The sequence below is a fragment of the Eleginops maclovinus genome, chromosome 16 (genome assembly GCF_036324505.1).
Source record: "Eleginops maclovinus isolate JMC-PN-2008 ecotype Puerto Natales chromosome 16, JC_Emac_rtc_rv5, whole genome shotgun sequence".
Classification (NCBI taxonomy): Eukaryota; Metazoa; Chordata; class Actinopteri; order Perciformes; family Eleginopidae; genus Eleginops; species Eleginops maclovinus.
The window spans coordinates 11,076,525-11,090,048 of record NC_086364.1 but is presented as its reverse complement, the minus strand read 5'-3'; the positions used below and the strand labels follow the sequence as shown (position 1 = coordinate 11,090,048).

General features: G+C 39.1%; 1 protein-coding gene across 1 annotated transcript; it reads right to left on the bottom strand.

Annotated features, from left to right (window-relative positions):
* Positions 1-826: 826 nt before the first annotated feature.
* limd2 (LIM domain containing 2) lies at positions 827-13,331 on the bottom strand. The gene is made up of 4 exons (XM_063903589.1): positions 13,109-13,331; positions 4,575-4,619; positions 4,200-4,336; positions 827-3,787 (listed from the first exon to the last, which is right to left on the bottom strand). Exons 1-4 carry the CDS (start codon positions 13,109-13,111, stop codon positions 3,628-3,630), a joined length of 345 nt encoding a protein of 114 aa, XP_063759659.1. The 5' UTR covers positions 13,112-13,331; the 3' UTR covers positions 827-3,627.
* Positions 13,332-13,524: the final 193 nt, after the last annotated feature.

Below are 13,524 nucleotides of genomic sequence, written 5' to 3'. Positions count from 1 at the left end.
TGGTGGTGGAAGGAGTCATGTTAATTAAAAGTATTCCCTGCAAAGATACATCACAAAACACATTTGCCATGCACATCACTTGTTAATGTCTTTATGTTGTTAACCTGTATCATGCATAGTACCCTACCTACTTTGTTGTTGCAAATATATTGAAAAAAATAGCCTTTATTGATCCCCATTGGGAGAATTTGTATGCTGTAGCGGAACGAAATCAGATACAGATCAATAGAGAAATTAATAACAAATAGTAAGAGGTTTATTGAGCTATTGAAGTAAAATATAAGTGAAAACTGTAAAAATGTCCTTTAATCAATTTTGGAAAATATCCTGGGACTGTTAGGCTATACGATTTATCATTATGCTATGCTATCTAAAAGCATAATTTCACTGTTGTAGTTAGCTGAGTTAATTCCTAACTGTTTTGTAAAGGACTGCAACAAATGGGACACTTTTATGATGGACTTATCTCTTAATTTTGTTTCGTAATGGTTTGTTGTTTCTTAATTGTATCAAAAAAAAGAGAATTGATATCTTAATTATTCAGAACCCAAAGTGACACATTCAGAATTTTAGCCAATCTTCACATTAGTGAAGTATAGCAGGAACCATGAATTGTTAAGCCAACATTTGAAATTATAAAGCAACTAATAATTATTTGTAGTGAAGTAAAACATACTATACTTTAGTGTAGTAGAAATAAACTGACAGGACTTTAACAATTCAGGAGCTGGATGTTGTGATATTCTCGCATCAAGAGATTCAGTCCTTATTGTCCTTTCATTCAAGGATTCATCTTTACATTAATAAGCACACAAACATCACAGCGTTAAATCAACACCAGCATTTATTTTTTTCTCCAAAAGCATGTAAAAAAGAAAAAGAAAGAAAATGCACAAAATGATTGTGTATATAGGCGTAGAAAGGGGGGCGCTTACATTTTAAAATGTTACACTTCCATAACAAACTAAGTAACAGAGAAGGGAGAATAGAGGAGAATGACTGAAAACACAGTCCAAGCGTCCTTTTGCTGTAAGGCCACCTCAATCCACAAGTCAAGTCTGTAACACAGAATACATTTTCAAAGATGCATACATTTAAAATGTCTCGTTTGACAACAGCATTGAAACGTATGTCCTCAACAACATAAGCACAAAAATGAAATGACTCACAGGTTTAACATTTATGACGTTAGTCTGCAATCATTCACCTGAGCCTCTTGGCACCAGTGTTAAGAGTCTGCTGTTACACTGAGAAGTTGCAATTCACAGATCCTGCAGTTGTACCTTGGCTAACTGCTTACAGAGAATGACAAAGACAGCATTTCTAGATACATTACTCTTGATTTTAAAGCATTCTCAAAGGTTTCCGATGACCATTTTATAATGAAAATATACATTGTCAAATACAGAACTTTGTACATTTATGTGGATAAGAGGGTTAGATGGGAAAATGGCTGCTGGTTGAGTGACGTAATATTATGTTAAAGAGTGGGCCTCTAAACTAAACAGGTCTGTTTTTGAAAAGGCATTAGGAAATTTGTTCATCAAGGTGTGTGCTCATTTGAAAAAGTAATAAGGTCAGCAATTTATTCCTAAGGCTTCTCTTTAAAAAAAGAAAGAAAGTAGCAGATAAACCAATCTGTTTCGGTTAAGCTTCTATTCTGCACAGCATGCTGAAATTCACAGTAAACCTTCAGTCACAAAAACTACATTTTGTGTCATTCAAGTGTAAGACAAGTCTGAGTGGTATTCGGACATTTTCCTTTCATAAGATATTTGATTGAATGGCTTTTTACTCATTCTTTGTTTAGAATGAAATATAAAGTGGAAATTGTGTGTAATGTGGTTGAATTCTCTTTTTGGAATAAAATAAAATAAAAACATGTCTGGAGTGCAGTATCTGCACTGGAGACTGAGGCAACGTTTTCAAAATCTTTGAATAAAAGGCTATGTCGAGTTCAAGGGCTATTCATTTCTCTTTCTTTCTTTCTTTCTCACTATCCACTACTGTCACACTCTCCCCAGCAGGGGGTGCTCCGCAATGGGTTTTGCATGCAGCATGCAGGAGCACAGAGGGGACTAATACTGTGACAAACCCTACTTCAGCCACCTTCTTCAAATTCATTAGTAAGAAATAGGTCCAGGCGCTAAGATGTATTTAGCTAATAAGACAGGAGATTAGAACAGGAAGGCATTTATTTAAAAAGGAAACCTGTCCACACTTAATAGGGGTAACAAAACGATGGATGTTCAAGACACTTTGACTAAATTGGATCCCTCTATGACCCGCATAAAATAACTGTCCAGCTATATGAGCACACTCAAACACAACACGGTAAGAAATCACAACAAGACACCAACGACTGACTGTGAAATGATGAAGGGATAAAATGTTGTGGTTTCCTGCAAGGCTTAAGCTCTGTCCATCAACATCCTGGTTTGTGAAAAATCGAGTCAACCAAATGTTTACAGCTCATCTCAAGATGTTTCACCTGCCAGAGTGAGGGATATTTACGGACGAGGCCTCAGTTTCCCTGTGATTATCTTGTCCGGTGATCACGTGTGGTCATATGTGCAAGACGAGAGTACAGTAAGGTGGGGAATGTCCACTAATCACAAACTACAGCTCTACGTACAGATAGTATACAAAACACAATCTGAGAATTCCATTAAAATTTCAACCATCAATAAAAGCTCAGAGAGGATCAACTTATGCCATGACATTAATCAAATCCAAACTCAAGTGCTTCTCAAAAACCTTAAAAAGTGATTAGCTATGCTTCAATGAAACAAATAAAATCATTCACGACACTTAAGATCAAGACAGTCATAAGATAAGGCTATTAAGACCCAGTCATCCCAACATGCAAGGATAAGACTAACAGTGGTCAATAAAATAAGAACAAATCATCGGATGAAGCGAACAACGGTGGAACTAAACACAGAAACTAAAACGAGGTGAGTTGTTGCTGATGTGCGAGGTTATTTTACAGTACTCTGTACCCTGTTTGTCCTCAAATATGTGAAACCTAACAAACTGACATAACTGTCTGACAGCAGTCACAACATCGAGGAATATTATTATGATTTGTGTATTTTAAATAAGTGAAACTATGGTTTTTTTTTTTATCCTTGGGTGAAAATTGACCTGAGTGTATGCTCTTCTGCAAAACATGGATGCTCTTAAGCCCCTCTGATATGTTAGCCTGAGCATACGGTTTACTCATTAAAAAGGAAATTAAAAAAGGGTGCAAATTCTTTAAAAGAATATAAAAAGAAAAGTGATTATTTTAATTATACTCCCCATTCCAGGGAAGGCTTTTGGTCACAATCAACTACCAACTCCAGACGGGAAATTGGGAAGTAAAAAAAGGAAAATATGGAGATCAATTAAATAGAAAACCAAAAAAATTATCCCCAAAATTACATTTTAAAATGTATGGATAATGACTGGCCAGTCATTTCAGGTTGCCGTCTGTGCATGTATCTGTTTTGATGGTATTTAAAAAGCGCGTGGGTGATTTAACAGTGCCCTAGCATATGAGGCATGTGTTCATCGTGATGTATTGGAGGTGTTAGGAGGAGGAAAAGAAGAGGCATGGATGGAGTGGGACACAGGCAGGTATCATTATGCTGTCTTAGTTAGATTTTCTCCCTCCTTGGCGGTCCAGAGCTCTTTGTGCTGTTTGCGTCCGAAGCCCTCGTCGTAGTTGCCTTTGCTTTTGAACAGCTGCTGAAAGTGGGGTTTACAGTAAAATTCACCCTGAAGAGCTGCAAAGGTTCCAAGACTGCAGGGAGAAAATGAATAAAACAGTTATATAAAAACCAGAAGATACAGGAGAAAGATAAAGTCATGTCAACAAACAGGAAACACTCAGGGACTCCCTAAAGATAAGGAATCTCTGCCGGGAGAGTGCAGCGATTTGGATATCAATGTAATATGCCTCTTTAACCATTATATGTCTAGTCGTGATTACAACGCAGACTATCATTTTCATAGGCATGAGACCACATATGCAAATTCTAGGAAAATAGCAAATAATAGGAACAATGATGACTTGACATTCACCAAATACACTGATCACATACTGTTTGCCTATATTATTCAGCTTTTTAGTTCCAGCTCCACCACGTAAAACCACGCCCATCAGGGGGTATTACTACGTTTTAGGGGACTCCCAAAATAGTAATTATATTTACCTTAGTTTGGCATTGCAGTGCTTGCAGCAGAAGCATGTTGAATGGAAGACCAGGTTGTTGGCAACCAATCTCTCCATAGGGTAGACGGTCTTCTCACATGATGAACACACTTCTTTTTGGGTCTTAAAGCTGAAGGACTGAGCACATAAACATACTGATTTACGACCAGACACACAAACAGGCAGTGATCTAGGCCTCCATGCTCAGTGAGATGAAAGCTGGCATTCACCAGAGACACAAAACCCAGGAAAGACTTCCTTTACTCAGTTTCAGATCAAAAGGCTGATAAATGTTTAGTGGGCAACAGTGTCACACAGAGAAAAAGATCAGAGTGTACAACTGAGGAATGAGATGGAACAGACAGGCGATGTTTACCTTAGATCGCTGGACAGGTTTCTCTTCAGTGGTGTTCCTGGTGTCCTGGATGGGAAAACAGAAAAAACAAACAGCTAAACAAATGTATTCAAATGTGTAAAACTACTCCTGTTATAGTCTTGAGTGTAACAAAAGATATAAGGGGAAAAGAACAGTTTCTGCTGGATTATGTCCAAACACGTATTAACAACTGATCATTTTTAAACATCAAATGGACTTTGGTAAAATAAGGTATTTTTCAGTCTATTTTCGCTCTCTTCCTCCATCTCTACCTCAATTTCCCTCGGGATAAATAAAGATTCTTGAATCTTGAATCTTGTAAACTATTCTCACAAAAACTTTCCAACATATACATTTAACATGCTAGGAGGAAAGAAGTGCACAAAAGCAAATGACACATTGGAAGCTTAAGGGCTGCTGAAGTTGCAGTCATGCGACCATGGTGTAGTTTTTTTTACAGCCAAACATGATCAATTTTCTATTTATGCTTTAAGATCTTGTTTTTCTACAATAATCCAAAGGTAAAGTCCCATTGGCCTTTTTGCAAGGAACCCTGGGTAAAACTCTCAGGGTCTGCTTCAAAAATAAGTTAACAGGCAACAGAAGAACATTACAAGAGCCGAAGAATGTTGTTGTCACTGTCCTCTTGTTACCTTTACTCGTGTGTCGGTATTGTCAATTAAATCCCCCCCCCCCTCTCTTTCTATTTGCTCCATCTGTCTCTTTGCACCCCTGGGAGAGGATCAGGTGCCTTCTGTCTGGGCATGTGAGCTGAGCTGTGGGACACTCAGCATGGGGCTGCCCTCAACATAGCAGATCAGCTCAGAACCAGCCTTCTAGTTAATACAATTCCCAGGGCAACATCACATGAAGTCTCTTAGAAATAGTCAGAGATTTCACAGTGCAGCACCACGACACTCACCTACTCCGTCAGTCTTTATCATCCTAACTTTGTAATCCACAAACATAACAAACCATTTATGTCACATAGTCCTACAATCATGCACAATTGTAGGTTTAATTCTCTGGCTGCCATATAACATATGTCACCACATTTCCCCACACATTGTTGGTGTCTGGTAATTAACAGCTTGGTTTCTGATGACAGGAGGAATTGAAAGACTTCCCCCTGAGGCGCTTGAAATGTTAAGAAGGTAAAAAAAAAAAAAAGCCTGCACTATCTCAAGCTTCCCTGCAGCAGCAAGAACAGCCACATCTTCCAGCAGGGCTAACAGGTAGTTCAAGCAGATAATAAACAGCCAGAGACATTCAGGCATGTACACGGTAACTGCCAGAGAAAAGCCAGTGTGCAGGGAAGAAGGGCAGCCTCTGTTCAGGTCAGGGAAAAGTCCACTGCAGACTTTACTAAAACCCTGTTATGTAAGGCAGTTTGGCTGGAGCTGGAGGAAGTGGTGGAGGTGGGGTGAGGGGGTTCAAGGGCTGCTAACAGAGCTGCAAAGAGAAGGAGATCTTTAGGTCTATCACTCTTCGATTGTAAAAGGTCTGTGATGAAATAAAAAAAATCTGAAGTCCGCCCAGTGATGAAATGACTGTGTTTATGACTTCCTCATAGAAATGCTTTTGAAATCAGAAGCCATTTTAGTGTTCAATGAAGAAGCGTACGGGTAAACTATCACATTCAAAGTCGTTTTACATTAATATTATTATACCTATAAGTTACAGTCAATGCCATATACATACAGCTCCGGAAAAAATTAAGAGACCAATCTCAATCTATCAATCTCTACATTTATTAAAGCCATTCCAGTGTCTGCTGAATTCCAACACAGAGAAATGTTGTCAGTAATTTATAGAATACAACACAAACATTTTTTTAATTTAACATTTAACTCAAAGACATATCTATAGATAAGAAAACCAGAGAAACTGATAATGCTCCAGTGGTCTCTTAATGTCATTAAGACTTAATGACAAAATCCCCCCTAACATTTAACATTTACTGTTCGTATGTTTGAGGCTGAATTTCACACTAACAGTATTTAACATGCCAAGAAAAAAAACACTGCATTCCAAATATGGGAACATTTATTTGAGCTTGGTGTTTGTGCAACCTCTCTTTGAAAAACGTCACCGCCATGATCAGCACAAAATGTCAATGTGTATTAAGTACACAATCCATGCTGACAAAGCGGTCCTGCTCACTGATGTGTAACATCTCTCGCATCCTAATACAGCCAGAGATTGGTTGACAGATGTTTGCTGTCTCATATTGAGTACTATCTGACTCTTTTACCTTAATGCACCACTTAACAACTGAGCAGCGAGGCTGTTGTCTGCACTTATGGGAACCGGATGACATGTTTGTGAAACGATTTGCTCATTAAGTGAGGCCATGCAGCTTCCTGTAGATGCAATCATATCCCAACTCACTTCTCTTCATCCCAGACTCCTCCTGAGCTCAGTAAATATGTTGCTGCTAAGCTAGCAGACAGGTCACACTTTACTGGTTATCTAGCAGAATGCACGCTATACCACTTCCTGTTGCTGCAGCACAACTGCTGCTGAACTAACGTGACTTTGATCTTCTCAGCGTAATTTTAAACAGTTTTGAAACCTTGAATATGTAAAGTTCTCACGGTCTGTTTGTAGTGGAGGTTAACATCAGTGGGAGTCTGTAAAAGTAAGGAAACTAGGTCGATAAGGGCTATAATTGTACACGTGAAATCCTGAAATGAATGCGGCCAAAACATTTTTAAAAAGACGTGATTGAAGGCTCAAAACTGCCAATGTTTTTTGCCATCAAGATGTGTTACCATGTTAGGAGGTAGGCATGCATTCTGCCCATAAACACACAGGCATCCAGGAAGAATTCAGATGAGCTTGTGACATCTTGTCTTCTTTTACCATATATGTGCATGAGTCTCAATTGCCACCAAACAGCTAAAATGTGGCAGGAAGTTGTTAAGACACATCTGTCTTCCTCTGTCTTGCATAGTCCCAACAGTGACGGCCACAGCTAAAGTCAGAGCTGACTTTCATCTTAAAGCAAACAACCACTTATTCTGTATGAATGCTTTAGAGTGAATAAACAGAGATTTATGATCTCTTTATGATCATCTCACTAATTAGCCTCCTCCTCACTAATAAAAGAAACAAAGGATAACCAAATACACCCGTGAGTGGGAAGAGGGGCGTTCATTAAACACAGAACAAGGTGTTCAATGTAAACATAAATAAAGGAGGTTTGTAGTGTAGTTAATTAGCACTGCTTGCTATGCTAAACACAGTTTTAACTGTGAAGCAATTTGACATAGCACTGTGCAAGAAGCCAGCTGGAGGGCGGTGTCTGTTACCAAACAAAGACTACTTTCACACAAGTGCTGAAATCTACATGCAACAGAGGTTCAATTCCTACCTCACCGCATCAATTTTAAATCACACCTGCACAAGACTAGGTTCATATTGCAACCACCCAGACGCGTTTGGTAGGAAAAGGGTCAGGTTTCCTTTGTCTATTTAAAATGTGTCAAAAGATACTTTGACATTTGGGGAGTTTTTCACGATCTTCCTGAGCTTTTGGGGAAACTATCATTACCGCTCATTTGTCTGTATAGTCAATATAAAGCTACAAAACCAACAGGCAGTTACCTTAGCGTAGCGACTGAACAGAAATAAAAGCTATCCCTCGAGTATAGGGAACATCCTCACTGTAAAACCATGACTCGCTGTTGCATATCCCTTTTAGTTTGTATGCCATGTTAGATAAACTAGCTGCCGGCACAACAATGGTATCAATCTTCTCATCGAGCTCTCAGCAAAAAGCACATGTATTTCTGAGGATGTCCTCTAACAGTTCATCTTCAGCTGCCTGGGTTTACCCTTCTGTGTTGTGGAACCCTCAAATACGGTCACAAATCTCACTCCCTTTCCCCTTAGGCCACAAACCACCCACCATGTGACGGGAATTAAATGTCATAATTCTTTTAAAATCTGTGAAAGATGTAACAGGCAGAGAATTTTTAGGATGTAGTTTAGACAACTTCAAAAGTAATATGTGCAAGTCCTTTACTGTTATGCAAGTAAATCCAGTGCCAAAACTACCAACCAGACCCCTCTAGTCTAAATCTCAGAGTTTAAAAGGGCTATCTGCTGACGCACATCACAGCCATTTAGAACAGCTCATACTATGAGGGTGAAAGGTCAACGTATTCATAAATAGTTTAAAAGGGAAGCAGTAACTCCTCTGTTCCGTGCTGATGGACACTACACAATTAGACAACCCCCCCCCCATTTTCACACTTGATCATTACTCAAGACACACAGTGGAGCACGATTCACTGCAACAGGCCCCTAGAAGGAAAGGCAGGCGCTATGTTAACAAAAGTCTTATGTCGTTACTCCAAAACAAGGCTCCCACTCTCTCATTCCTTATTTATAGAAATTACTTCATCGTTATATTTTTTCGGGACATAAGAATGTAAAACAGGGGAACACATTTGGAGAAACTCATACACAACAACGCAATAACACTTAAATGTGTCAACTTGGAAAAGACTACAATGACAAAAACACACATTTTCCCTTCAAATAGTTTTCCTGTCTGTGATCAATGAGTTAGCCTGCTACTGCATGTGTTACTTTTGCTTCTCCAAACTGGGACATGCCAACCATCATCTATTGTAGTAATACACTGACTTTGACCAAGTACCTCAAACTACTTCACTTTAATAATCCAAACTATCCTTTTAACTGAGTTTTAGTTTTGGCAGGAAAGCAGCCTTCTTTGCATTGCACTTTCTGGACCCGCAAGTCATGGCTCCATCCATGTAACAACTAAACAGCTGCTAGAGTTAAGATATATAGGCTCCCATTGACAGCAATATTCCATCAATAACACTGAACATGAAGAGACAAAGCAAGTTAAGTCAAAGAGGAGCCTGGGGAGAAAAAAAAGAAACTCAGGATTGGAATGTGGTTAATTACAAAACCTTTGGAGAAGTTAAGTATTGCTTGAGGTTTTGAAACTTGACAGGCTGTGCAGATGAACGTAGGATGAAATTATCTTTGGGAGTGCAGATGGAGGTTCACCACACAAGTTTGCAGTATCATTGAGCATGTCGTGGCATTTGGTCCATCGCTACTTTAATTCCGTTTTTTTGAGCTTCCTGTATGCAAGAAGAAAAGTGTTGTTCGAAGTCACAGGGTTTCAAATGGCTGCATGTCTCCTTGATCTGCTGACACCCAACACTTGTTTTCTCACTTCCTGTATGGACAGAATGTTAAGGTCCAGATAAAACATTTTAAAGCATTTATCTAAATATGTTGTTGTAGTATGACAAGAGCCAAAAAGGGCAACATTTTAAACACGGTGTCAAAAACTGTGTTAGGACTTTTAAAAATGTTCATTATCCATTATCATTTTTGGATTAAAGGCATTCAGTCTGATCATTTTGTCAAATGAATGTCCCCTTGAAGTTTTTGCTTGAGAAAGTACTTCATAGATTAGCTGATTATCTATATCTAAATCAATCTAATTAATGCAGGTAGAGACTACTTAAAGATCATAAGAAAGGTGTGAACCTTTTGTTGATCTTTAAGGAAAACTTGAGTAAATACAAAACACTTAAGATTATGAAATGTTCAAACCATTTCTGAGAAGCTGCTGCTCATTCAGAAAGCGAAATATATACAGCTTTCTTTAATGTTTAGTCTGACTGAAAAATAAGTTCTGCACCACTGTGGCTAGTTTTGCTGACTGTTGCTCAGTGTTTCTTTGTCATTTCTTTCAAGAAGCTGCCTGAGGGTACAATAAAAACAACTACTAATTTCACTGATCGTTGGTGTCAAAGATCTGTCTAATGGCAAGCTTAAACATCTTGTAAAATCAGATACAACTAATAAAGTCAGAGATCAAAATACAAAGTATAAGATTTATCATTTTCGCTCCTCAACCAAACCTGCAATGACCATAATAACAACTGGTTGGTGTTGGTATTGTGTAGCAGCTGGTCTGTCTATGTTTTCATCTTAAAATTTCAAAGAACAAGACCAGTGACAGCCTGTAAAAGAATGTGTTGAAGAGCCTGTGGTGACTTGACAGAGTAAGAGGCTGCTGGCTTTTGCAACTCGCCGAAGCTAGAGGAGAAACAGCCTCAAGTGCTTCTTCTGATCAGATGTTATCACACACTGAAGAAGAGGGGGAACAATTTACATGCAAATTCTTGGGACTGGAACTCTGAACATGCCCTATCCTGTCTTTAAAAAAAAAAAAAAATCATTTGATGAATGAAACTCTACTTGCCGAGTCTTTCTAAACAGTCCGCCCAAAGGTCCTTTCAAACCAGATAGCCCGCATTAGATCAGGGTTGACCAGAGAGTTGCAATGGGAATGCATGGTTGTTGTTTAAACAATTCACACTGAAAATATTCACGCAAAACAGGAAGGAGTGAGGGGCTTGGACTACTGTATTAATGCATCTGAACCTTAATCAGAGATGTGATTTTCAGTAGGCTAAACTGCAGTGAACCATGTCAGCAAAATATAACATCTCAAACAAAGAGTAATAGACTAATGTTTTTTCCTTTTCCTTAAGGAGACAAACAATGCCAAATTAGCAATTGGCCCATTTGTCTAAAGATTATACAAATAAAAACCTCGATGTGGTGTTCATGTGCAGCTGACATAAACAACACGAAGAAAAAACGAGTGCTACCCAAAAACATGAACCATTTCACCATCACACAAAGAAACATACATTTTGTCCAGGCATGAAGTAGGCCTAGTGTTCCTTTGTTCACACCACCACCCTGACTGTACAATAAAACTATTAATCTGGACAATTTGGCCTGCAGCTCTGTCGCCTAGACCTGCTGGCGACCCATCTTATTTTATTTTTTTACTGTTCTGCACATCTGACAGCAGGAAAACACCCCCCCCCCCCCCCCCATCCCAACATATGGTCCTTCTGAAAAGCCCAACACATCAGGGTTTTGTGTCGTTTATAGCATTTTTTTGTACTAATAGCATATGGTCAAACTTAATCAATGCTATTAGTCCTAACCGCAGCTTTGTACAACGCGCTTTGCCTAAATCTGCATTGTTTGTTTATTGCTTTGAACAAACACTCCAATTACAGCACTAGCCTCTCAAATCCACCAAAATACTGACGTAAATCAACCGGCAGAGCAGGGTGTCAATCTGTGCTGTCAACTCAGACTGAAATTACACTCAGGCAGACCACTGACAGTGGCAGGAAATGAAAATTACCATTTACTTAAGCCTTCTCGCCATATGCCAAAGCTAAAATGAGAGACTTCTGTAAATGTGGTGCCCTGGATGGATAAAATGTGGTTTTACCGGACCACAGAGCCATCTGTAAACTAGTCGACAACACAAACACAGTCAAGAGATTTGTACCAAACACATGTTTGCTTCAAACTGGGACAGTTTGAAACCATTGCTGATTTACACAGACGTTAATCCATGAAATCGTCATTTGATATTACTCAGATGACAGCTGTAGAAGAGTACATTTCACACACTGAGTTCAGTGTCCCATTTGTGATCTGTTATTTGGAGTATTATATCCTGGGTTTTTAACCTGCATATGCTAGCTGGAGTATACTGTGGCATGTGAAGACCACACTTAGGTTCCTCATCTGTCTCTGTTGGTACAGAAGGGAGTGGCTGAGAGAAATGATCATAAACCTGGATGCTGTAATAATATGTATTGTGATGCAAATAAAAGATTTTCAGATTACATGTCATCTGTAAATAGGATCAAAGGTAGGAACATATTAAAAACCAAGATAACAAGCTTAATGTTTCAATAATATCATATGGTACTGCTTGTTTGATTAAAAATAACCTCCAAAAGGATTTGGGGTTTAATGTGTGTGCATATTTTGTTTGGGGTCGTTAAATCCCTATCACAGACTTCCACTGTGTGAGTACATACTTGCTTTACTCAAGACGTTTATGTAACACTGGGACAGGTCGGAGCCCACATGAGGGCATATACAACATTTGCAACAAAAAACCCAGCTGCTTCGGTTGCTGCTTGAACTAAACAAAAACATACACTGACGGCACATGATATTAAAACCACATAGGCTAATCAATTGACGAATCCGCTGATATAAGAGTACAATAATTAGTTAATTATCTGTAAGAAATATTATTAGCAGGGGTGATTTGTAGTTCATGTTTAATTCACTGGGTTTAAAAATCACTTGGTATCATCATTTGGTATTAATTAGCCAGGAAGCTATAGCTAACTAATTCACGTTAACACAAGCAGAGCACACTGCTAGCATTTTGAGGAACACGACGGAGGGGGGCTCAATTCTGCTTAATTTCAACATAAAATGCTATTTAAGATAGCTTTTACCTACATACATCAGCATTAACATCCACAATTTGCTCCACAGCATGTATAACAAAACAGCTCCCAGTTAGCTAACCCCCTCGGACGGACATCATCAGCTCACCTCATCTCACACAAAAAACAGAAGCAGAGAGGAGAGCAGGGAGGAGGGAGGGAGGCTGCAGCCACACGGTTAAACACACTCACCATCTGCGCTTCTTGTCTGCAACACACTAGCTCAAAACGTATGTTAACTCAGTGGCTGGAGGTGGATATATGCTCTCTCATTCAGCAGGTTTTTGCGATGCTTTTGTTGCAGACGCTGCTGGCCCAGATGCCGGTGAGTCTCTAGCCTCTGCTTCGCTTCACGTCTCGATTTTCAACAGAGCGTTTTTTTTTTCTTCTTCTTCGGCAGGATGTCGCACGCTATTGGTTCTCGTCTGCTGTTGATGCATTCACTGACTGTCGGACAAATCAGTGTGGAGAATCGAACAAGGATGGCACTGTTAATCGTATTATCCCTTCCCACTGACACTAGTGGTGGAAGAAGTACTCCGATTTGGTTTATTAGTAAAAGTAGCAATTCTATTCCAAAACCATCTCAAAAGCCAATCCCCTTTGTA